Here is a 27,939-nt window from a genome sequence, read left to right on the forward strand (position 1 = left end):
CAAATTCTTGAAAATTTCTCAGATATGATTCATCAGAAACAGTTAGTATTAACAATCTTTTGGGTATGAGTATTTAGGATAAGTTAAAAACTTTAGCAAATTGTGAAAATTATATAACCACTTTTGATAATTTATGGGGCATTTAATTAAGAAAATGATTTTTCTTGTTGTAAAGGAATTGAAATTGAAAACCTAAAAGAACAGTCTTTTATAGCTTGATCATTGATTATTTGAAATATTCTGTAAATTCAACTTGCCTTAAAATCACAAAGGAAACAAGATTGTATGTAGCAAGGGTAAGGCAAAACTATTTTGCTTATTGAATTATTATATAAACTTATTAAATTAATGAATTGTTTATAATACATCAAATCATTATATTCTAAATTGCCTTAAAAATAGTAAGATTAGCCTTTAAAAAAAACTCTTAAATTCTTATACAGGAAAGGAGTGAATGATTTCAGCAGAATTATTTCTGCAAGAAATATTCATGCAGAATAATTAATTCCATCAATACCTGAATATTATCAATATTCTTGATTATTAAACAAGATAAAATTTATGCATTTATTAGTATTTTGTTTGAAAACATATTTAGATTATTTTAGCTTAAAGTGTAAAATTTTTTGTTTACTACCTCTCTCATGTAAATTAGTTACCTTCTCTACTGACCTGTGTACATTTTAAGTTTCTAGGCAGAGCGTTTCTTTATGTAAATATCAGTATGAAGAAATATTTTGTATGTCATTTAAAACACGATTATATTTTTGATTAGTAATTGTTTGCAGGAAAAATTTACTACTTTTTTTACAATTTCCTCTTTTCTCTTATAACTAGGCAAAGATTTTTTAAATTCATCAAATAAATACTCAAATACTTTTTGTTTGTTTATTATTATATGATCAATGTTTCATTTTCAGGGCGTGGAGGTTACTATCAAAGAAATTTGATACACGATGATGCAGATGAGGGCTTATCCTTCGCACGTCCAAAACCAGTTGAAAGAAGTTTGAGTGCAAGTGAAAAAGATCATCGTTGGGATGATAGGTAAATAGCTGTTAAATATATAAAATAACATAGACTTTATATGTTTTTATGAAATACAAGTTTAAATTGTTTCATGACATTTTTAGAAAACCTAAGTTTGACCCTTTTTTTTTTTTTTAACTTGTTTTAGGGATCGAAGATATGATCGTCCATTTTCAGGTATGGGAGCAATAATTGATTCCTCTCTTTTCTATTCATGTTAAAGGATGTCAGTAAAATTTATATCTTATGCTTGTGTGTATAAGTGTGAGTGTTTAGTACATTATTTATTAAAGGGCGAGGAGGCTTTGATGACACCAACGTGAAACACGACATGCGTGGACCAAATGAGTACTGGAGGAAGGTGGACAAAGATGATGATGGAGATTGGCGTTCGTCTGGGTTTCGTTCATCAGATAAATCTGGTAAAATTATAAGATTTTGTAATTTGGTATATCTACTTACATTATGCAAATAATATAATACTTAGACTACATTCAAAAAATGACTAATGAAACAATGTTTTTTTCTATGGCACTGTGAAACAAGCTGATTTTGTTTTTAGTTTTGTTTTCTCAGCTGCTAAGTAAAAAAAAAAAAAAAAAAAAATTGTTATATCTACAAAGAAATACATTAATAATAACCCTGTGGTCAAAGAAGAGAATGAAAATGCAATTAAAATTATTTTTAAAAATAAATGTAAAAAAATAATAATACAAGATGTCATTTTTTATAAATTTAGCAAAAGCCAGGAAAGGAAAACATTCTGCAATCTAATATCTGTTCCATTTGTGTTCTGGTTATTTGGTTGTTTTATATTAATTTAAAGAAATGTCTATGAAAATGAAAGGAGGAATACACGAAAGTGGTAAACACTCTGTTAAGAAATAACTTATAATATTTTGAATATTTAAATAAAATTTGATTTGAATTAAGAATTTATTTATGCTATTTAGAAGGTTAGTAATAACCTTCTTTAAAAAAGCACACTTATTAAATATTTCAAAATTCCAAATATTTTTGAAAATGCAATTAACTTGGATTCTAATAGGGGGGGGGGAATGGTGAAATATTTTATAAGCCTCGTAAGTTATTTCATTGAATTACAGCTTTCAATGGACATTTTAAACAGTTATTAATGTTTTTTCAAAAAATTCAAATTTTAAGAGTACATTGTTTTTAAAAACCAAACTGACGATTTTCCATGTGAATAATAAGATGCTTGTTGCATCATTTAATATTGTTAGATTTCAAAGTTGTACCTTTGAATACATAAATTGCATAGGTCTGTAAATATTTTATTGATAAAATTTTTAATCTCTAAATTTCATTTTAAATGAATTTTTGTTTAAACCTTATCGGATGCTAGATTTTTATATATGATATAGCTGACAAAACTATTGTCACTTCACCTGATAGGTGACTTAAGCCTGATAAGGATTAAAGTTCATTATGTGGAGTACTGCTGCTAATCAAATTTCTTGCTCTTATCTTTTTAAAATGTATTGATATCTTTGTTAAAATTAAATATCTTGTTAATGTGAGATTAATAGGGTCATTTTTGAATAGAGCTGATAACAAAACAAAACTGAAAATAAGATAAGTTCACTGTATTCCATCTATTGCAAGTTTCTGCTTTATGGCATGAAATAGGTTATAATGATTTATTTTACATTAATACACTAGTTTTTCTTTATAGTTATTTTAGGTTTCTTTATAGTTGTTATTTTAAGGATCATTGCAATAAAATTACTTGTACCAAATAAAATGGAAATTTAAAAAAAAAAAACATAGCTAGTTAGAATAAAAAGAAGATAAAAAAAAAAACATTAACCAAGAGTAGTATTTGATCAAAATAATTATTTTTCGGTGATTCATTAATAGTTTTTATTAAAATAATTTGTTTACTGAAGTTATCTGTGTTTGGTTTGTGTAACATTAATTTCAATTACCTATCAAAAATTTTAATAGTTATTGTCACTGTTTATTTTAGTTGAATTTGAATGACTAATACTAATAGTTCCCGAAGTTTTCAAAATGTAAATGTAAAACTTTTGATCATTCTTCTATATTTGCTGTAACTTACTTTTCAGGAATTAAATGCATTTAAAGAGTTTGATATATAATATCTTTTTAATGTGGATCATAAATTATCGATATGGCTGTATTCTTTATATATATGTCTCTATTTCTTTTAGGTGGCAGAGGAGCCTGGCGTAGTAACTCAGAAAGAGATAGAAGGGACATACCTGAAAGGATACCTCCAAGTCGCAGCAACAGTGGAAATATTAGAGGTGTTTCTGGACCTCAGTCTAAATCAAACAATCATTCATCATCATGGAAAGAAGACAATTCAAGTATTTATTTAGAATCTGCATATAAAATTTCTGTACTTGTTATTACTGCCCCTTTATATTTTTAATGACACCCTACAAATTTATTTTAAAAAAATATGTCATAATTTCCTTTGCCTGTCATAAAAATGGGTATATAGTTGTCCCCCTACTTCACTCCTTGAAAACCGTGGAATATAGAGTTTTACTATAAAAACTATTTTAGTACCAATGTATCAAATTGATAGTTTATTTAGTAATCATTAAAATTTAAACGATTTTGATTTTTAAAGGGTAAATTTTATTTCCCTAAGGTATATTTATACAGTTATTGATCTCAGCTTCCGTAACTTAAAAGTGTTTTTTTTTTTTCCATAGAATTATGCATCTTTATAGTTTATTTTTAATATTATAATGTATTTGCTTCTAAAATTTGCTAAAAATTATATATTCTTAAGCTTACTGCTTATGTGCATAAAGTGATCTATTTCAACTTTTCTTACTTAATCTATGACAATCAGATCTAAGATGCTATTAATAGAATAAGAGTCTATCTAAATAGATTTATCTTCTGGTTCACAATATAAACCACTTTTGAGGATTAACAGTTTAGTCAGTATCATTAGTTGCAACAAAATTCAATTGAATCTTTTATGCTTAATTTGGCTTAAATGGGTTTTCCCTTCAGAGTACTTTTAAACTTAAAACTGGTAGAATTTTACCTGTATTATTTTAAATGCTTCACATTGGTTTGCTCTTTGGCAGGCACTTCTTTTATTTTCTTTGACTTCTCACCTGAAATTAATTTAAACTTTAGTCTGGAATGGCAAATGATGAAATTTCAATCTAACCTAATACTGCCTGAATACTTGTAGAATTAAATCATGCTCACAATAAAATATAAGAATTACAGGCAGAATTGCTTTGAAGTAGAATTTCGTATTTGACTGATATTGGGGGGGGGGGGACTTCTGTGCTGTACAATAAGAACTAAACTTTCAAGTTAATAGAAAGCGTTAATATGTGTATTTTTGCTTCGAATTGTATTACAGGAAAAAGTAGCAGCAGTATTTAGAAGTGGGAAAAAAAATCCTACAATTTATTTTCCTTTATAATATATTTCTAAAATTAAATTGTAACTATAGTAAGCTATAAATTTAAAAAGTAATAGTAATGAAAGCCTGAATAAAGGAAGAAATCTTCTCAATAAACAAGATTTATACACTAAATGTGCATTAATATGTTTTCAAAAATAGAAGTAAAATATGAAATAAAGTAATAGTAACAACAATTAAAAAATATTTCAGTTTCAATATGGTAAGAAAATTTGTTGTAAAATGCACTTAAAACTACATTCTCTATAATTGTGCATAATTTTTTAGCTTTAAATACTATGTCTATACAAAAGAAATTTGTATAGAAATATGTGTTCATTTTTCTTAGTAGTAGATATGTAAAGTGATGTTGCTGGTTCATTTTTCAAAATATTTTATAGAAATTCTGCATTTTTTAAAAAAAAATTTTTTAAGGTAAATTACCTGAATGGAGTGTTGAAGAAACTACGGAACCAGATACCGTTGGGACATTTGACTCCAGTGGTGCATTTTTAGAAACAAAGGTATGTATGAGGGAAGCATCTTAAATAGTGTTATTCTCCCTCTATGGCTGATAAATGATTATTTGTGGTTTTTCTAGGTCTCCCCAAATACAAGTTTAGATGAAATATATGCCTCAGATGATGCTGATGAAGGGATATCTAAACAAGTAAAAATAATATTTTGATAATAGTTAATAATATTTATGACTGCCATTTAGTTAAGAAGATTATAAGCATTGCAGATCATGATTTTAAAGGGTTTTATTATACATTTCCAGTAAAAAATTATAATTTTCATAATAATGTGGTATCTTTTTTTTACTCTTGTGGTTTTAGTTTTAAAAAATAAACAACCGTATATTCAATTATGGGAAGAATATTGTACTTCATACATTCTTTTTTTATTCATTTGTTCTGTCAAGTGTGTAACACATACTTTGTTGAGTGCCTTAATTATTAATCTTATTGATTTTGAAATTATAACATAATAACTTGAGAGAGCTAAAGTATTCTACAAGCCTGAATTAAGGAAAAGGTTCTTAATTAACTACAATTAGCAGCCATTTGGCACAATCAGCTGTGTATATGCAATTATTTACTTTTAAAAAAATTCAGAATCCTTTCATCTAAATGCCAATATATAAAAGAATTTTTTTTTTTTTTTTTTTTTAAGAAAGTTTGGAGTGCTATAAAATTGAATCAGTGGCAATTTATACATTGAAGAGCTGTATTTTCTTAAACGAATTATCACAACTACAATGTGTGTGCTTTAGAAAACGCCAGTATATAAATAAAGCCAGTATTTAAACATCATGCTTTTGATTGTTTTTTGTACTATTTTGTTTATTATGAATTAGAGGTTTGGTATTTTTGTAAAATCACTTTGGACTTGCATCTTTCTTGAGTGGTATAGTTATAATCATGAAGCATGACATATCTAAAAAAAGTTAATATTAAGTTTAATGTATTATTTGTTTATTAGTGTTATGCTTGTTATTAATAATGATTTCACTGTTTAACATTGATTTTATTACCAATTGTTATTTCAATGATTTTAAAGTAATTTTGTATTGCTTATTCAAAGTCTGGCATTGTTTTTGTTAAATTGGCTCTAATTTTAAATAAATTATACATTAAAATTTTATTTTAAATTTATACTTAACTTCAATGTAAATCAGTAATATATTGAAAACAATACAACAAATTACCTTAAAGAGTAATTAATATATAAATCAGAAGATAAATCAATACAGAAATTACATAAAATCTGTTAGAAATGTTTGTGAAATACATTACAAAACTGATTATCACAATAGATCAGTGATAATTGTATATTTGTTGGTCATTATCTTTTCTCTTATATCTTTTCTTGTGAAGACAAAAATATTATTGTTTCAGTCTTTTAACATCATCTTAGCATCACTAAATAAAAATTGCATTCATTAAAGTAATTAACAAGCCGTTCTCACATCATTTGCTAACTGACTTGTATACTTTCCTTCTGCTTTTTTCCCCCCTATTTGTATATACTTTTTGTATTTTTGTAAATATTATGTAGAGGCTAAAGCTTGGTTGCCTAGTTTAACCCAAGTATTCTCTAGTGCATTGCTTGGATATTACTATTGCAATGTTTAATATATGAATAAAATAGCCAAATAGAAAATGTGCATAAATAAAAATCAGCAGCATATGTTATTGGTCTTTGGCACCACTGAAATGTTGATGCATTATTTTAAAAACTAGGGCTAATTTAATGAAGGTAACATCAGTTTTGAGATCTTGAGCAAGATACTATTCTAAAATGATCTTATTTACTTGATTTTTTTTAGCGGTGTTATTGCTATTTCAGTTACTGTGTAGCAAAATTTTTAAAAAGTAAATTCCACCTTTTTAAGAAAGAAAAATATTTGTTTTTAAATATGTTATAAAAATCTTATGCATATTTTGACTGAAAATTTTTTCCTCTACGATTCCAATAAAGAATCTTTATTGACTTTTCTTTTTTGTGGTGTAAATATTTCGATTTCAATTACTTTCATTTATGTTTTATTAATGTATAACTTATTTTTATTTTGTAGGATAGCCCAGAAGCAAAGAAAGATACCTCAAGGAAGTCTTCGAAAAAGTCAAGTAATTCACCTAACATTAAACAGACTTCTGATCAGAAGAATGTAAATTCTCCTGGTGTTAGTAGAAACAGTGACGAAGTATCATTGCAAAAGAAATTTGAAACCTCTAAAACTAACTCCTCTGATTCCAAAAGCAGTGTTGAACAGTCCACAGAAAATGTGATAAAACAAAGTACTACTAATGTGGAAAAGCTAACTCCTGTTGAAACAAAAACAGACTTTATGTCTGTTACCCAACCAAATGTGCCTACTAGTGTTTCTGAACCTTTGAAAATGGAAAGTGTTATTTTAAATAGTAATGTCAGAAACTCAGAAAAACATGTCATGTCGGCAGCAGGAGCAACATCAGAGGAAGATGCATTTGCTTATCATCAAAAAGCCACCGAAAATATGGTCGCACAATGGACAGAAGAAGTAATAAATGATTTTTCCTTTGCTAAGAAAGTATTTTTTTCATGTTGTGTTTGTGGCTAATATCTTTCTCTTCAAAATAATATGTCCCAAAAACAATTTTTCAAAAAAAAAAAATGCTATTTACAGTGAAAAGGGATTGTCAGTTTTTGTCATGTTATTATTTCTTTTTTTTTTTTTTTTAACATTTTGTATGGTTAAAAAATGTTAATATATATATATATTTTTTATCTACTCTTTAAAGAACTTTTAAGGATATTCACTGTATTATATTGCCAAAGTGTGCAAAGTAATTTGAATTATTATTATTGAAGCAAGAACTAAGACATATTTCTTTGTTAAGATAGCTCACAGGAAATTTAAATTCTTGAACCTATATTTAAAATAGGAATTAATAATTAAAAAATGTAATATCTACATTAAATATGCAAATTGCCTTCATTTAATAAGAATTGTTTAAGACCTGTAAATGTTTAAAATTTCCTTGTCATAATTATTTTCCTGTATGTTTTACTCCTGTTAGAAGAGAATTAGTGCAAAAACCAAATTGTCTGAATCTGGATCAGTGTAATCAAGCAAAAAAAAAAAAAATCTTATAAGCATTCTTATCCAAGTATTCTGTAAATAATTAATCTTTCAATTGTTCAGTCTTGAAAATTTTTTCTTTGATGGTGTTTGATTATTCCAAGATCTTAATGTAACATGTGATTACCAGAAAGTTTAATTTCTATTATGGAATTGATAAAATACTTTGTTAATTTTACTAAACATCTTGTCGAATGGTTATAAAGGCTGCTATATTATGTTATCACTCAACTTCAGAGTAAGAGGATTAATGAAAATGACATCTTTAAACATTCACACATATAAAAACCTAATTGGTTTATTACTTACATGGAAGTCCAAAGGGATCGGTATTTTGAATCCTATTTTATTCAAAATGGAACATTGGTCTAAATAAGTAAGGAGAATAAAGTTTTTCCAGACTTTTTAATATTCACTTGTAGTCTAATTTTTATATGGATATGCATTTGCATTTAAACCATTTGAATTATTATAAATGTAAATTCACACAAAGTTGTATAAAATTTTATTTCAACATTCTCTTTGTTATATCACATTCATGAGATGTCTACTCATTCAAAATAAGTGTTAAAAATAAATTTTAAAAAAGCACCGTTACTTGCAATAGATTGCAAGCAGCTATTTTTGTTACAAATTTTATAACTCGACTTCCTTTTGGATAGTTCTGTGAAAAAAGAAATTTTTAATAAAAATATACAACTTTTTAAATTAATAAAATTCCTATTGGATAGCTGACTAAAAAATATAATCTAATTCATATTCAGCAAATTGTTATTAGTTTACACTATATGAATTGGATATACTTTCAGATTATAGATATTCTAGACATTTTGAATTTTTTGAAAACCATATATAGCAAACCAATTAAAGTTTGCTCATTTGCAACAAAGAGTTTATAAAGATTAGAAATTTGTATGATGAATAAAAATGCAATTTAAATATTTAACTAATCTGTATGTTAAAAATGATTCTCTCTCTCTTCATCTTTTAATTATTAGATAGAAATTTTCTCTTTAGAGTTTGCTGACTTTATTACTTTTTATAATTTACTATTATTTGGGCATGTTGGCTTGAAGTGCAATCTTTCTAAAATACATATTTATTTGTATTATTGAATATAAATGTATTTTTAAAGACCCTGACAAATGCTTTTGGCAATTCTTTCATTTATTAAAGTTATGTATTTATATAAAAATTTCTGTAATATGAGGTGGTTTTGAGAATTTTAAATATGGCACAACCTCAAGAAATTAAGGATTCCCTGTTACCTTATTTAAGAATGCATTGTGTTTTTAGATTAGAATTTATCAGAAACTTTTGCTAAAATGTATATATATAATATTGTATGTTAAAGAATTGTTCTACTTAAAATGAAGATAATAACTGATGATTTACCAAACGAATTTCTGTTTATAAGATTTTTATTATTTATTAATATTGTAAAAAAATTCCAGTGGCCCTTGACAATTAATTGTTTTTTTGGAAATATTCATTGTATTTAATTCCATTTAAATCTTTTGTTCATAATCTAATGTACATAATTCTCAACAAAATATTTTCAAGCATCAAAATTAAGCAAAAAAGTCAAAATATCTTTAATCATGAAAATAAAATTAAGCAAATCAAGACAGATATTAAAACTCTTGTTACTTTATACCAGTTCTGTTTATTATGCACATGAGTCTTCTTAACATAATCTAATTCCTTGACATCATAGTGTCATTAAAATCCTTAAGTATCTGAGTAACCTATTTCAAATTGCACATTGTCTTTTGTGGCAGTATAACTTAACTTTTTGATTCCTTTTGTAAACTGTGCAAGTGGTAAGCTGAGTCTTTCTAAATTTCCAACAATGAGAAAAAATCAAATGATTATATAAATTATAAGCGATAAAAAAATAAAAATTGAATTTCATCGCACTTTGATTGTTAAAATTCAAGAGAAATAAATTTACATGCCAGATATTATCCTCCCTTCCCCACTGCTCTTCTTTTCCATCTTCTATGATTATGTGCATCCTATTGCTCATCATTATGAAAAGAAAATTACACCATAACAGTTTCTTTGTTAAGCTTTCAGTTTCTAGAATTTAATGCAAATACCAAATAGAAATGGCTGCATCGTATATCATTATTTATAATTCTTAATGTAAATAATTAATAGTTAATAAATAATTCTAAATAATATGCTAAAGTATTTCAAATACTAGTTATTAACATTCTGTGATATGAAACTATAATTGAAATGAAACTTAATTATGGTTTCTGTAGTTCAGAACTCTTTCTATTGTCATCTAGAAATATATTAAAATACATAAGATGTTTTTTTGTGCTACAGGCACAAGTATTTCTTCTATTGAAGTCATTACTGTTTACAGATACAGCAAATACAGTCTTGATCGATGTTTAAAATGACAACAGTGTAATTTCTTTATCCATTTTATGTATTTCTGATATATTTCACTATATTCCAATTATGAAAAATGATTTTTAATGGATTATACCAATATTAACTAAGAAGAAAAAAAATTCCAACCTAATTGGTTGGTAATCCAAATTGTATTTTAATTTAGGGACGAGTTATACCTTAATAATGCATTATCTAAACAGTTTTTATTTCTGCTTATATTCTAAGAATACAAAAGGTTTAATCTTCATATTTTCAGTTTCTTTCCCTAAGCATTTAACCACAGAATTTAATTTCTCGGAAACCTCTGTAGAGATTTTATAAGAAAATTAAATCATGACGTGTAAATGCAAAATATGTGTTCTAAATATTAGATTTATAACAAAATTATAACTGATTTATAGGATTATTACAGAATGATAAGCATAAGAGAAATTAAATGATTTTATTGAAAGGATTATTGAAAAAAATTTATTAAAAGTCTCAATATTGTGACAAAAAATTTTAAAAAATTCAAAAACAAAAAATATAACAATTTTAATAAAATTGTAACCTAAATAAAATTTCTTTATTTAGTATAAAAATGTGGGATTTTTATTAAATAATTTTTAATAGATATTAATGCTTGTGAAATTCATTTTAGAATTTTTAAAATATTGGAGCATTTTTTCCAAATATGGTTTCATAAACTTACTGTTTCAGATTGAGGAGCAACGTGTTCCTTCTCAGACAGATACCATTCATTCTACACATCTTGAGAAAGACATCAAGTGGTTCTATCAAGATCCACAAGGGGATATTCAGGGTATATTATTTATTTTAAGATTTTCTTTTAGGTGCTTTGCGATAAATTTAAAAAAAAATATTTTATTGTTATTAATGATAAAAGTGGAGGCACAAATTCATGCAAAACTATTATTTTCCATATCGGAGAAAAAAATTTATATGTAAATTTAAAATAACATTATTTTGGTTATTTTTCCTATCACAAAATTTTCTCTAATTTATTTTATTAAACTTTTCTGTTAATTTATAACAGTATTTAATTTTTTTAAATGTAAAATTCTAAAAGGAATCCATGCTTATATTAATAAATATAACATGCAAATTACAGTTTAAAAATTTTGTTTAGCTATTTTCTCTCATAAAAAAGTATTATAAACTATGTTTCTGGAACTGCCAATTTTGTATTTAATATGTCCAGGCTTAAATAGAACTATCCCTCAAGTAATTTGTAGAATCATTTATATTTTCCAATAAAAAAATAATCTAATAATTTTTTTTCAAAATATTAAAATTTTTAATGATTATTTTTTTTTTTTTTAAAGCTATGCTATTAGATATTGTAATCAAAAGATTCATAGTTGTGATTCCTATATGAGATTTCATTTTTTCCTCCGATTATATTATTTTGCAAAACATTTTTAAATTAGAATTTTTTGAATTTTTGTTTATTTTTTTTTATTTATTTTGTTAGGTCCGTTTACTCCCCAAGAAATGTTAGAATGGTATAGTGCAGGTTACTTTACTGATTCTTTAATGGTACGAAGAACTTGTGATGAAAAGTTTTCAAAACTTGGTTAGTATATTTTTAGATTAAATTTATAATACTTTCATAAAAAAAAATTGTATGCTTTCAATTTATTATTCATTTATTTTTGTTCTTTTAAGTTTCTTTTGTTCATTATTATTAAATTTCTAGATAAATGCTGAGATAAAATTGGATAAATCACTTAATGTCCATCACATCTCGAGAGTGAACAAATATACAAATCTATAAACTAGTCACTTTTCTTTTCTTATTGGTACAATGGATGGGAAAATTTTAATATAAATTGGTATTTTGATTAAAATTAGAAGCATTTATTTTAAAAATCCATTCTTACTTCAGTAAAAATATTGTGAGAAAAAATAGCTTGAAAGCTAATTTGACTACATGCATTGAATCTTCAAAATGTGAAGATTCAATGCATATAGTCAAAACTTTTCGTGTGTGTGCAGTTATTAGCTATATTGGCCTGGCAGCATTCATCTGTTTGCTATATGTTATTGTTACTTGTCATTTCTGCAAGAGTTCTTATACCTACCTCACAAATGAATTATTTCCTTGAAAAACTTTTTGAATCAATGAAGTGATGGTATGAATTCTTTGGAGATAAAGCTTGAGATCTGCTCAAGTAGAGTACCTTATATTTTCTCTAATGAACTCTTTCAGAGAACTTATGATTAAAACCAGCACTTCATAATGAGAAAATTGCATGAAACAGTATTGTAAGTGTTTGAGACAGTTCTTTATAAAATAAATTTAGTATGTATTTTCAACAACAGACAGTAGAATTCTTTTTCTCCGGAGTATAGAAACATGTACATCCAACTTGATGAATGCTTGGACATTAATGATACTTTTGTAACTAAATAAAGCATGCGCCAATGAATAATGTTTTAATGAAAATAAGCTATTGTCTATTATATGAAACACTCTTAATTGATATCTTATGTTTAACAGATAATTTAGTTAATAGAAAAGGGTGTTTTTGTCCAAAATGCAATTTTTCTGAAAATCTAATAAGAAGAAATTTAAATTATAATATTGCATACAATTTTAATAAATATTTATTTTTTGAAGATTCATTAAATGTGGAAGGTTATATTTTTTATTGATAATTTAAAATGTGCATAAACATTTTAAATTAAGATCCATACAAATTCCAAGAAAACAGCAAATGTGAGTAATTAAAAATTTATCCTTAAATTTATTATTTAAAAATAGAATTACCATTTATGTAAAAATGTTTATTATTATTATTTAACTGCTAATGTGCATTTTTATTTAATGTTCAAACTAAGAATAGTGAATCTTAATGGGAATGTGCCTGCATGTTATTGAAAATTAATTAATAATGAGCTTGTAATGATTGCAAAAGTTTAAACTTAATATCACGAATTTGGATATTTTTCTGTGAATATGTTTTAGTATTTTAATGAAATATTTTTTACATGGACACTAGAAAAATAAAATTTTAAAACTTGTAGCAATTAACTTTTTATAGTACTAATTTTTTTTTTCACTTGTACTGTGCCATAGGTGATTTGTTGGAAGTTTGGGGCTGTATTCCTTTCTTACCTGATAATAATCCACCACCTATTAGAGTAAGTTATTATTAATATTGTGTAATCATTCAAAGCTTGATTTTTAATTATTGTGATTTGCTTCTTATACACTGTTTCACATTTTTTAGAATAATAAGTTGGTTAAACTTTTATAAGTCATTTAAACTTTTATAAGTCATTTAAACTTTTATCTTTATTAATCTGATTTAATTTTTTATATCTGTTATGAAAGTTTTTTTATTTATAAACAATATAACTTTTATTTATGTTTTTTATTTTTAGCTTACCTCTACGATAGGAGGTCCTGTCACTCAAACCGTTGTGCCTAACCCTGTTACAGCTGCTACCTCCAACCAACTACCTAAACAGGATGAGCAATTATTGGCTTTACAACAACAGCAATATATGCAACATCAAATACTACAGCAACAGTTGTTAATTAAGTAAGCTATTTTGTTCCTGATAAATTGTGTATGCTTGCTTTTATAATTTTAATATTAAATATTTATAATTATTTTTTATAAATTTTAATTGAAAATTCATTATTGATAATGAAGTGGAACTTGTCTATTTCAAAACGTATAAACTAGAGTTTAAAATATATATATATATATTTGGCTTTAAACTTAGCAAGGCTATATCTATACTTATAATCAAGATCAATGTGTGTGTGTGTTTTGGTGCTCTACAGGCCAGACCATTTGACTTACACCTACCAAATTTGGTACATATATACTTTGGAGGTCGGGAATGTGCACCTGGGTTCCCTTTTGAATTTTTAATTAGAATTTCAATTATTAATTAAAAGCTAACTTTTCCACCAAAAAAATTTCATTTCCCTACCGCCAAATAAGTAAGGCTTCAGATTTTTTTTTTTTTTTTTTTTTTTTTTTTTTCCCCTTCCCACATTAATGAGGTTAGGCTTATTATGTTTTCAACTGATTATTGCAAACAATTCAGTTTATTTTCTTAATGTTTGATGCATTTAAAATTCAACATTGTTAATGAATCGATCTTTCAAACTCATTCTGAAGTACTTTGGAATTAAAGTAAAACAGAATAAAGGAAATTAAAAATTACTAATCTCCATAGCGTTACCCCAACTGGCTTAGAAAAATTCACGCATTTGCATTATCTCAACTGGCGTTGAAAATTCACACATGTGCATTGTGTTCTGATTGTTGACAACTATTTTCAATGGATTCGGACTTGATTTAAATTATTTTTAAGTTAGTTGTGTGCTTTTGTAATTGAATTGTATTTATGTTAGTTATATTTTTTTGCATGTGCTTATAGTTTTAAGTACATCATTTTTTAAAGTTTTTTTTTTTTAAACCTATTTTCGACCGATTATTTTAAACGATTCTGTTTATTTCTCTTAGTGTTTGATGCATTTAAAATTAAACATTGTTAATGAATCGATCTGTTCATGATGAATGTGAGAAAAATTTTTGACAAATTCTTGAGATATTACATAAATTAAGAAAGATATTCTTTAGTGCACATAACATGTAAATGCTCAGTGACTCTGTTTTCAGTAATCATATTATAAAAAAATGCTTTGTTTCAGTAAAAAATATTATTTATTATTCAGTAAAAAAGTATTATTTATTAAAAAATATTTAATTATTAAAATTTTAACGAGCATTAAGGCTGGCCACCAAAGGTGGCTAGTATTTAATAAATTTTAAAATGATAATGTCAATAAAGAATTTTAATAAACAATAGGCATTACTTTGAATGCAAATAATTTTACTGTAAAATTTCAAAATAAAGAATTCACATTGAATATCTTCATATGAAGGGGAGAAACCTTCATTGTGTTTTTAATTGACTTTTTCTAACATTATTATGTATTTATGTGAATTAAGAGTTAATTCCTTTAAGAAATGAAACTAAATCTACCTTTAAAATATATTGTTAGATTATTGGTACGTTTAATTTTTGCATTTAGGAATGTCCTCTTTTTTTATGATTCGACTATAGTGAATTTTTATAATGGACATTTAATTACTTATGTATCGTCTGTATGTCTATAAAATAAAAATGGTTAGAGTAACATTTTAATCATTAATTATACTTTATTTCATTTTGACCTCGCCAACTTTTTATACCAAAATCCTAAAATTATAAAAAAATATTATTAAAGTTTTTTTTTTTTTTATTGTTAAATAGAATTCATCTGAATTTATATTTTTTGGAAGTTATATAATAAAAAGTTTGAAAGGCTTATTAGCTTTCAATCTTTTTTGTTGTTGTTGTTACTTTCATCCAAAAAATTTTTATATGAAACATATAAACTATAAATACTGCTACCTGGGTGTCTAATAGGAATGATTTAAATGAATTTTATTTTTAAAATGAACTGCAGTCTTCCATGTAGTATTGAATATTTTACTTTTAATTAATAATAAATTTTATTTATGTTCTTATCTAAAGGCAAGCTCAACTTCAACAAATTATTGCTCAACTGAGTAAGCAGGAATCTTTCACAAGCTTAACAAACCAACAGCAAGAGCAAATAGTCACACAACAGTACTTATCTCAACAAATCCTGAGGTAATTCAATATTTTTATTATTACTCATTTAAACATCAGCTTAATAAACAGGCCTGAATATTTTGCTTACAGAATTTAAGCTTTCTAAATTGTAGATTCACTGATATATAATTTTGAATTCTTAGTTTATTTGCTTTTCTTACTCAATCCTGAAGTAATTCATCTCACAATTTTTGCATTTTTCAGTTACAGCTTTCAAAATAAAACTTTTGCTATTAGCTTTCACTGTTTGAATTAATCACTTCATTTCATAATTTTGCATTCTTAAGAGGAAAAAAAAAATCATATCTACTGCATTGCAAAATAAGATAATTCTGCATGATAAGAATTCTCCGATGAATTTAATACACGTTTTCTCCAGTTGGATGTTCACACTTTATTACGAAATAAAAATATTTTGCATTTTAATGCTTTATATATATACACACGATATGCAAAGCTTTGCTATCAATATTTCTCAAATTGATATGGGCTAGAAATAGTTAAATGTTCACTTAAGAATTTTAGTCAAATATCTTCTTTAAAAAAATGTCAAGGTCAACAATGTGTTTAATGTGTACGTGTAAGTAAGTATATATGTATATATAAATACTGGAGTTTTGACCAATCCCAAAATAAGTTAAACATTTAATTTTAAAATGAGATAATTTTTTAACTTATTAATTTTGTGAAATGATATAGTAAAGGGTACATTATTTTAAGTAAAGGGTACATTATTTATTTAAAAATTAAAATTTTTAACTTTTTTTTTTGAATTTGTTAGAAAATATTTACATAAAACTTTTGTGTATGTTATTTGCATTTATATTGTATTTCTATTTCAAAGTAATTTTCTAAATTTTTCAAATAGGGTCGTTCTTGCTAAGACATATTTCTTTTTTAAAAAATTAATTAATGAAATTCTTTGTTAATATTTGTAAATCTTACAATAAAACAAACCCAAATATTTGTCAATTAAAATCCTTTTTTTTTTTTTTCGTTTTCAATATGGTTTTTTTCTGTTAAAATACCTATATATTTTTATTTACCTCATATATAAATTTTTTATTTTTATTATTCTCAAATTATTTTATCTTTACTAATTTTTAAAAAAAAAAAATTCATTATTAGATAAAACACATTATGAGTTATTTGTAATAATTTATTTTCTTTTAAGTTTTAATTTATTCATTAATCAGAATTCCTGCAAAGAGTTTCATTTCTCATACACATATAAATTAATTTACAAGTTCTTGCCAAAAAAAGAAGGATATCTGAAAATGTTTAAAATTATGAAATTTCTTGCATGTTTCATTGCTTTTCAATTCGTGCTTAATTGTAACAAATAATGTAATAAATTAGCAATCAGCGAAGCCATATTGTTATTAAAAATTTGAGCTGAAAATGAATTGTTAAATATATGCAATTATTATTTTCATGTGAGTGCATTTATGAGATGATTTATTAGTTTGTTTAAAATCCCAATCATATTATGATTTTGACAGATCTCTTAATCATTATTTTGATACCACTTTGTATACCCCTATATCCATATGTAATTTATTAATAAAAAAAAACATATTAAATGTCAAAATAAGTTTTTGAGAAATTTTCAACTATTATAATTTTACTCTGCATAAAATAGGAAACTTATTGTTCCCCAATATATGTTTCAATTATTATTATATAAATATTAAAACATTTTTATTCTTTGGTTCTCTTTGTGAAATGGGGGACCAAACGAATAAATGCTAAATTCTTTTTACATTCAAAGCAATGGTAGTTTTATGCAATATTCACTTTTACTATTTTTAAAACTATATTATAATTACTTATGTCATTTTTTAATCAATCACATTTTTTCGTAATACATTTTCATCCAGTGAAGTGTTTTTAAAAAGTCTACATGTTCAAAATGCTTTTATAATTACATAAACCCTTCACAGGTATATGATGCAATATTTTAGTATATCTGTGTTAATGAATAACTTTGTTGAAATGTACTTATGTCCTACATATTTGCAAAGGAGTAAGTTATTATGTATTAGATGTAATTTTGATTCCATTTATAGTATCATTTTACTACTATTTATTATTTTCTTAATTTTTGCATGGATTTTTTTATTATAGGTCTAATATGAAACCAGTACCCGATAAGCTAAATCTACTAGGCTCAGTAAATCCTCTTTCATTGCCTCTTCTTGGTTTACCATTACCTGGAATGATGAAATCTATGTGGCCTGGAGCACCTGCTTCAGGTAGTTTCTCTTTTGGAGTGATATAATAATATATTAAGCACTTAATTTCTAAAATGTCATTTTCAAATTTCTTTAATTCTTTTGAATTTATTTTTTTATTCCAAAGATGCCTAAAAATAAGTCATTTTGTGAGAAGATACTGTTGTTTTTTCCTCTATTAATATCTTAATAAAACATACTCTATTTTTTTAATCTATTAAATTTTAATAACTGCAAAAAATTAAATCTTCCAATATCCTTAATTGTTAATATAAATATGTATGGATGTTTATTTGCTAAGCTATTATTATATATTGCTATTATTTCAACTGAATTGTCATCACAAGCAACCAAGTTAAAAGAATATTTAGAATTTTTACTTTTCTTTTAGCTGGTAGCAGATTATAATCTTCCTATTGTATATATAATGTATGTAACATTTACTCTAGAAAGGTATGCAGTATATATATAATATGATAAGATGGACAGGGGCTTATTCCGGTTTTGGTAGACTTCAAATTTCCTTACTATCAATGTGTTGTCATCTTCATCGAGAGCGGAGGCTGAACTGAAACATGGCGGAGTTGCTTCTACCGTCTTGTCCATGAAGCAGGTGGAGGATGAAGTGGAGAACATCAGGAGTCATTGCTATTGGTTGTTACAAGGAGTGGGGGGTGCAGTTTTGGTGCATGGTTTAACACGCATTGCCAAATTTACTTTAAATTAAAGTATTAAAACATTTTTACTTAATGAAAACTGCCAGCCATGTAAATAACAAAAATAAATTTTAATTACAAATTAAATTAACAAATATAAATCATGATACATTGGCCGTAATTCCATCGACCAGCACGAGGCAGATGTTCGGAGCAAGCCGGCGAAGGCAGGAAGTGAGTCGCTTGTATTCGTTGGAGAGCAAAGTTCATCTCCGTAGGTGTGATTGATGCTTATCGCCAACTGGTGAAACAAACAGCCATTTATCGCCTCTTTGGCTGCTGCACAGTTTTGCTAAATGTTGGTGGAAGTACTTACAGAAATTTTAAGTGAACATAAATTTACTATTAACAAAAATTTTAGACAAAATTTGAAGAGTTATCAAATGTGATCATTAAAATTAGTATTTTTTTTTTTTTTTTTTTTTTGAAAATTTCTTTGATGAACTTTAGTTTTTTTTTAGCTGGGTGAAGAGTAAGGGATATTCCTTGATTAACTTTTTTCAATTCGTTCATTGCCTCAAGCAGAGCAGCAATTTTGTTTGAATTTGAATTTATTTTGTTATTTTTAATTAGCATAACTTCTGATTGACTACTATCTGGTAGCGCCTTTTGTTTTGTTTGCCTAAAAAGTCTGGTGAAACTTAAATTATCTCTAATCCTACTTTAGTGCTAAGTGAAAAAATTATTTCTATTTTGTACCGAGTTTTTTATTTTAGGGAAGGTCTCGCATCCATGATATGAAGCTATTTGCCCTATTTTTCCGCAATTGATCCATTTGGATTATTGTGTGTGTATGTGTGTTTTTTTCTTGCAAGTGTGTGTTTTATGGTTACTGTTGCATTTCAAGCATCTAGGTTTAATGTTAGTTTTTTGTTGTATGATGAAAAGGTTACAATGGTAGCATTGAGATATTAAATTTCTTCCCCAATATGGTTCAATAGTAATGCTTAGGTAGTTAAGATGGTTGAGTTTATAGATGCTATCCAAGTTATCTGCCTTGTTAAGTTTTATCATATAGAACAGAAGTAGTCTTTTGATCCTATTTTAGATTAGATTAATTGAACCACTCTAGTGGCTGGGAATCCTTCTTTTTACAGGTTGTTTTCAATTTCAGCGAGGTTGAATTATTGGGGCAGACCTTTAAAAACCGCCTTTAGGGGTCTTTTATTTTTGTGGGGTATGATGCAATAATCATATCCTTGTTGTTTGCAAAAAGTCTGTATGGCCTTATGTTGATCTATGCTGCTAGGGAAAATCTTGATGAAATATCTATTAAGTTTATTTGTGGTGTTACCACATATTATGAAAAAAACTGAACACTTGTAGCTTGTACAATTTATAGTGATGCAAAAAAGAGAAATTAATGAAAGTTGTGTATATATTAGCTTTGGAAAATTAATTTTAAATTCTGAACATAAATTGTACTGTATTGAAATTCATGTCACAATAAAGCTAATTTTATAAAATTTTAAGATGATGTTGAAATAATGTTTGTGTGATGAATTGGTCAAAAGTTATGGCAGAAAACTATAAAATCCTTACAGCCCTGTACCCTGCAAAATGAAATATTCAGTGTCAATGTATAAATGAAATATTTGTATTTTCAAATAACAGAATAAATATTTGTGTCTGTTACATTAAAATGTTATGGCTAATATTACCAATATGTTTTACCTTATGTTGTTGCTTTTAATAAGACTCATTAATTTTTAATCAATAATTTCTTTATTTAAATTATATCAATATATAAATTTTTCTAAATATATAATTTTTGATTAAGAAAAGCACATAATATTTAAAAAAAATTAATAACTTTTTTATTGTTATTGTAAATTCCTCTCTAAACTAAGAGTAAGACTAGAAATTTCATGATATGAACCATATTAAATCGATAGTTAATATTTTAAATAAATTATTGTCCTAATATTTATACAGATACATGGTCACTACCACCTGGACCTCCTGGTGGAAGTATTTGGGATGTTGACTTATCAAAACCAAGTCCTAATGAATCAGAAAAGGTATACCTTTTATTGCCATTAATTATACCTTGATTTCAAATAAATAAGTTTGCTTCTTTTTTTTTCTATTTTAAGTTTTTACTATTAAAACTAAGTTTTTATATTTTAATTTTTATTTAGATGCTTTCCTGTTAACTCGTCAAATGGCAAATTTTATAATACATAGCTACTATGATTGACATATACTTTTATTGTTATCAGTTTATAGCAGAAAGGTACACTACTTTTATTTTAGTCATTAATAGTAATAATTTTTTTTTATCTAGATGAAAATGCTTGAGGAGCAAGAAAAGAAACGTAAAGCCGAGGAACTGAGATTACAACAAGAAAGAGAGGCAGAAGAAAAAAGATTGGAAGAACTCAGACGGCAAAAAGAAGAGGAGGCTAGAATTCTTCAAGAACTTAAAAAACAAGTTCGTCATTTTTTTTATATTTCAGTTGCATGAATATATTTTGGATTTGTGAAATGTAAATTTTTTAACTGCCTGAATTTTTTTAATCATAATTATTACACTTGTCTTATTGATTATATGATACCTGGGTTTAGAATATTTTTGCTTATTAATCCTTTAAAGCACACAAACATAAATTTTCTGAATTTTTAAAAATTATGTAATTAATTTAGATGATTAGGGTCTAAAGGAAGAGAAAATACCTTAAAAAAATTTATAGTGGACACCACCATGAGGGGGGGGGGTCACTGGAATACTGATGTGCACCTACGACATATTCTTCTTATAAATAATTAATACTTTTTAATTTGTTTTATAACATAATTATTTATATTTATTTATGAAAATACTAAAACATACAATATTATCAATGTAAATTACTTATACAATCTTACAGCATGAAAAAAATTATAAAAGAAAAATAAATAATTTTAATAACAAGTAATTCTCAAATAATGCTAGCAATGGCAAGTTCTTTATGTGGCATTTTGACTTTAAATACAATCAACACTATATTCAAGTTTTAAAGAAACATAATATTTAAATTAACCATTTAAAAATTAAGAAATTTATATAATATTAGAAAATATATTTAACATCCCCAGAATACGGCTACTTACTTATACAAGAAGAAAGCAACTGAAAAGTAAAAATTTCCACCATCCTATTCGTATAAACTTTACTCAAATATAAATGAATTCCTCACCCACAAAACACATGGCAAACCCCCCATAAATTATCAACAATTTGTCTAAGAGAGTCAGGAGAAGGAAAATAGATCTGTTTTGCTAACACGTTTCAAGTGGTAGAGAATCTCATGCCGTAGGTGTGTGGTGGTATGTATCTGAAACCACCTAAAAAGATGTCAAGACTTTTCTTTCGTGATTTGATTTGAAAAAAAATATGCATGTTGTTGACAGCTTTCATACATCAAATTTATAAGTGCATTTTGAATTTGTTTTTTGTTTGCTGATAAAAAAAAAATGAAATTATTGAGAAAAAGCATTAAAAATGAAGCATTATTTTTGCATATAAGAGGGGTTTTAACTAGTATGCTGACATCTACAGGCAATAAATAAAGTTAGAATATTATTTTAGAACTTTTGGTTTCAATTAGTAAGCACCGTGCGTGAAAGGGTGAATGGCTTCAATACAATAAATATTATTTATACTCGCTAAATGAAACCCTAGGTCTTATTTTTGGATCAGATAATTCCTCTCATAATGCTGTTTTTTTTATGGTAATTTTAATTAGTTAATTCTTTACATTCCATAATTGTTAATTGAAATGCTGTATATATCATAAATCACTCGTCATTTTAATAGTTCCTCATTAAAAATGCTTTCAGATTCTAATTTAATATATGAAAGAAACAAGCAAAAATTAAATATAAACATAGTAATTTCTCAACTTAATCCACTTCCTTCTAAAATCATGTCAAACTTGGCTATTGTTTATTTTATAACAGGGGTGTTTGTGCTCCGGGGAAACCCCGGAATTCCGGGGATTTTGAACTTCGATACCCGGAAATTCCGGGGATCGTCGTTCAAAAGGAAGTAGGAATAATAATGAATTATTTATTTTGATCTGGGTAATTTTGTTTGCTTTGAAAGCAGAAAACGCAAGATCAGTGTGTGTGGTGAAAACTTTTCCTTTCTTTCTCCAAAGGCAGTGATAATGTGTGAAAAGGGGGAAAAAACTTCTTTTTTGTTCTTTCCTTATTGCGAGTTATGACTCATTCCCCCGGTTCTCGGACATTCTCTTCGGGATTCTTTTCGGCAAGTAGGCGCGGCAGAAAAAAAAGGGAGAGACTTCGTTCGACCAGATGTGCGATCACGTGACCTGGGTTCAAAGGTCTTAATTTTGCAAAATTAATAACCATTAATTTTGCAAAAAAAGTAATTCATTGAACTTTTATAATTAGGTCATTCAATACTTCATAATCGTAATTTTTCATTTCTCCCCCCCCCCCTTCTCGAAACTCCAAAATGTCGGTAGTAAGTCCGTAAAAGTTTCAGGGGATTTTTTGGGGTTCCACAAACACCCCTGTTTATAATGTTGAGAAACAAAAAGTATTATATTTGAAATGATAAACATTTTTCTTTATTGAGGAAATAGTTTAAAAGCATATATATATATATATATATATATATATAATATGTTTTACATATTTTCTCATATCTGTTTTCATTGTACAGAAAAGAAATAAGTGACAAGCATAAAATCAGTTAATATTTTGATTGAAGGCCTCTAGAATTGTTTCTTTAGAATAATTTCCGAATTTTTAGAAATGGTATTAATATCTCTAAATAATGAGTGAAGAAAAGATAAACAAACTGTCTGTGAAAATTATAACATTTTACTTTGTAATTTTTGGCTTTTAACTTCTGATCCGTAGTTAAAAGTTTCAAATAAAGATGAGAGGGAAATTTTCAAATGCAATTGTAGATATAAATTTATGAATGCAATTAAAATATTTTTGCCTGAAACTGCAAATCATCCTTGTTTGTATTGGCATTACTGTAATTTTTTTTTATAATTATAGTAGTTTAAAGCTTCGTTTAAAACATTTATGATTGTAATTTTCTTATTTTCATTAATTAGGAAGAGGAAAGAAAGAGATTAGAAGAATTGCAAAGACAAAGAGAAGAAGAACAGCGAAGGCAAGAAGAATTGAAACGCTTAGAAGAACAAAAGCGACGAGAAGAAGAAGAAGAACGAAAAAGGCAGGAAGAGTTGAGAAGGCAAGAAGAGCAGAGGAAAAAAGAAGAACAGATGCGATTAGAGGAGCTTAAGAGACAAGAAGAACAAAGAAGATTGGAAGAGAAAAAGAGGCAGGAGGAAGAAAAGAAAAGGCAAGACGAACTGAAAAGGATAGAGGAACAGCGTAAACAAGAAGAATTGCGAAAACAACAGGAACTTCGTAAACTGGAAGAAAAAAGAAAGAAAGAAGAAATGCAGGTATGTATGTCATCCTTGTATTTTATTTAAAATGAATTATTTTAGTAATCGATTTTATTTAAGATAGAAACTTGCTACATACTTGAAATATGTGTTATTTGCATTCAAATAAATATTGGTTTTAAAGTCTTTCTTTCTGTGATGTAGTTTAGATATTATAAAGCCCTTAATATATGTTAAAGGTAGAAATTGTATTAAAAAAATTACTTTATTTTTTTAGATATTTAATCCTTTTTTATGATTCTATTAGTTGGATACAATTTAGAGGGAAATAATTTAGTATTTATTTATTAATAGAAGGCTGCAATTTCTTTACAATGGAATTTTATAATTTAATTTTGTGCTTTTTAGCATGTTGTTAACTTCTGTTAATATGTTCATTATTTTTGAATTTTAGAGGATTAGGCAGTAATTGACTGTTTATGTAATTGTCTCTCAAGTAACCCTCCCCCTTCCGATAGCTATATCAATGTTTATTTCATTTTGGTTGATTACCGATTTTTTTTTTCTTCCCCCTCTCTTCTTTTTTACACTTCTTTCTCTATCTGAGTATAGAAATAATGTTTTGTTTAAATATTTTAATTTTCATTGTGCAAAATAGCAAAGTAATATTAATTTGTAAATTTTGTCATCTATGAAATTGTCTTTTGAGTCGACTTCCCCATAGCTATATCATTTTTTACTTCTCAGTTAATTACTGACTTTTTTTTTTTTTAATTTACTTTATGCTGGGTATAGAAATAATGTTTTGTTCTGGCATTTAAATTCTCATAGAGTAAAATGACAAAGTAATATTAATTTGTAAATTTTGTCATCTATGAAATCATATAGTTACATCTTCATACATAATTTCAATTTTTATATTGCTGATATATACAGCCAAAGGAATTGTATTTTCTGAATTATGAATATGTAATCAATTAATGAATAATTTCTATGTGTATTTTGAAGTTTTATATTTTTATTGTGCTTACTTGTCTTTACCCATTTTAAATTCATATACTCACTGAATTAATGAAAGGTTTGCAAGCTTTTACTTCAAAAAGTGTATTAATAAAAATATATTTTTCTTGTGCAACAGAAAAAAATTCAGATGGAAAAAGAAAGAGAAAAACAAGCAGAAATCGAACGCCAAAAAGAAGCTTTACGACAAAAAGAGATGGAGAGGGAAGAAAAATTGAGGAAGGAGAAAGAAAGAAAAGAAAAGGAAGAAGAAGATATGAGACGATTAGCTGAGCTCAAAATAAAATCTCAGGTATCGCATTTAGATATTATTGTGCATTAATAATAAATCCTCTATGAAATTAATAACTCTAGCTATAAAAACCTATACCTTTGGTGGTGTACATAATAATTTTATTCAAGACTGCATTAATTTTTATTTTATAATGAATCTGTTTTTATGCTACTTAAATTTTGTATCTAGTTGCTAATAATTTAACCAAGTATGTCCCAAGTGGATCATGTTGTGTTTTTATCATCCAAAATTAACTTTTCCTATTGTTGTGTTTAACCTCAGTATTTCTCTACAGAAAGAAATCTACCATATCCGTCATTTCATCTCTGCTTTCATTACCTCTAAGTATAATAGTAATCAGAATAATGAGAGGTAAAAAGTCTTAGATTCTCTTTTCTTTTAGTAAAACAGTTGCTAAAGAATAGGTTGAAAACTTATAAGCCATCTGAAGAAATTATCGTGATTCAAAGCTGAAATTGTTATCATAGTTAAAAAAAAGGTCCGCTTCATAGTACTGTTTCTAAAACCATTGTATGTTTTTTACATTATTACTAATTTTAAAGAAATTGAACCTTATATGTACTAATGCGAAGGTGTCAGTTCTGCAAGTCACAGAAAGCCCTCAACAAATAACTTTGCACTTCAGCAAACATAATTGTATGTAACAAAAATTTTAATTAAAATTATGTATTTTTGAAATTTCTTATTGTGTATAATTATTAATAATGAAACTCATAAATATACAATAAGTTCTTCATCCATATAGAATCGGTGCCTAGCCATATGTAAATTGGGATTATTGAGCTCCTCTGTTCTTGATATTTGAAGATAAAATACACCATAGTTGAGATGCTTAAATCATGCAGATGTTTGTTAATCAGACTTGAAACTCAAAAGTGATGCATGAATCTTTTAGCATCTGCACTAATTGTTGGAAACAGTTATTTTCACTCTTAAAAGGAAATAAGTCTCCTGTCAGATTCAGAATTTCTGATATTCATTTTCATTTAATTTTGAAAGTAATGATTGCAGACAAGATGTCCCTGGAAGTGAGAAGGGTGGTAGCAGGAAAGATATGCTATGCCAGGAAAGAAATTAAGTCCTTGTTCTATATATATATATATATATATATATATATATATATATATATATATATATAACACATGATTGCACATACAGTGGTGGCCAAAAGTGTGGACATTTTTTGAAAGTTTCATGTTTTTCAACTTTGCATGCTTGTAGAATATATTAATTTTCACTTAAATACAAATGTTTATATATCAAATTAAAGGTAATTTAATGTAAAATTTAATAACAAAAACAGTATTACAATATCTGTATTACAAAAAAAAAGTTACGCTCATTTTAGTAAGATCTATCTTAGATTTGCATTTTTTTAAAGTGATACTTACACAATCAATACTTAGTAGGATAACCCTTATTTTTTAAGACAGCTTCACAGCGTCTTTTCATCGAGTGAACAAGTGTTTGGAGTTCATCTTTCGTAATCACATGGTGTCAAGAATCAATTATAGATTCAATAAGTTGTCTTTTATTGGAGGGACGTTTTTTTCGTACAAGAATTTTCAAACGTTGCCACAAATTTTCAATTGGATTGAGATTAGGACTGTTTCCTGGCCATGGTAATACATCTATGCCTTTATTTTGAAACCATGCTTTGCATACTTTTGCTGTGTGGCATGGAGCTGAATTCTGCTGAAAAATAAATGGTGATTTGTTGGGGAAGAAATCCCTGATGGAAAGTATCAATTTTGGTTCCAGGACAGTTTCGATGTATTTTTTGGCATTCAGGATGCCATCAATCACTTGAATTCGGCCCACACTATCTGCAGAAATACATGCCCAAATCATGGCATTTGTTGTAGTTTTTATAGTTGCTTCAATGCAATCAGGATGAAGTCCTTCACCTACTCTACGTCTCACATATTTTCTACCATCACTACCAAAGAGCGATATTTTAGTCTCATCGCTCCAGATTACTTGCTTTCATTGATTTTCTGAGCATTTAATGTGTTCTTTTCACTTAACTCGTTTTTCGCGTTGCTTTTGATTTAAATATGGTTTTTTCCTTGGAATTCTAGCTTGTAGTCTAAATCCTGATAACCTTCTTCTTATTGTTCTTGAACTTACTGCAATACCCGCTGCATTCATTTAACA

General features: G+C 26.5%; 1 protein-coding gene across 1 annotated transcript in view; it reads left to right on the forward strand.

The window, feature by feature from the left end:
• Positions 1 to 27,939, forward strand: part of LOC129971222 (GRB10-interacting GYF protein 2-like) — a 50,459-nt gene that overhangs the window by 8,957 nt on the left and 13,563 nt on the right. The window contains exons 5-21 of the mRNA XM_056084807.1: positions 921 to 1,047; positions 1,178 to 1,206; positions 1,323 to 1,451; positions 3,225 to 3,383; positions 4,889 to 4,977; positions 5,055 to 5,123; positions 7,035 to 7,499; positions 11,190 to 11,292; positions 11,965 to 12,066; positions 13,573 to 13,637; positions 13,881 to 14,041; positions 16,038 to 16,157; positions 18,267 to 18,394; positions 21,025 to 21,110; positions 21,377 to 21,523; positions 24,168 to 24,524; positions 25,606 to 25,779. Of these exons, the coding sequence (XP_055940782.1) occupies positions 921 to 1,047; positions 1,178 to 1,206; positions 1,323 to 1,451; positions 3,225 to 3,383; positions 4,889 to 4,977; positions 5,055 to 5,123; positions 7,035 to 7,499; positions 11,190 to 11,292; positions 11,965 to 12,066; positions 13,573 to 13,637; positions 13,881 to 14,041; positions 16,038 to 16,157; positions 18,267 to 18,394; positions 21,025 to 21,110; positions 21,377 to 21,523; positions 24,168 to 24,524; positions 25,606 to 25,779 (2,510 nt within the window). The remainder of the gene's footprint in view (positions 1 to 920; positions 1,048 to 1,177; positions 1,207 to 1,322; positions 1,452 to 3,224; positions 3,384 to 4,888; positions 4,978 to 5,054; positions 5,124 to 7,034; positions 7,500 to 11,189; positions 11,293 to 11,964; positions 12,067 to 13,572; positions 13,638 to 13,880; positions 14,042 to 16,037; positions 16,158 to 18,266; positions 18,395 to 21,024; positions 21,111 to 21,376; positions 21,524 to 24,167; positions 24,525 to 25,605; positions 25,780 to 27,939) is intronic.

The sequence above is a fragment of the Argiope bruennichi genome, chromosome 6 (genome assembly GCF_947563725.1).
Source record: "Argiope bruennichi chromosome 6, qqArgBrue1.1, whole genome shotgun sequence".
In the NCBI taxonomy this organism is placed as follows: domain Eukaryota; kingdom Metazoa; phylum Arthropoda; class Arachnida; order Araneae; family Araneidae; genus Argiope; species Argiope bruennichi.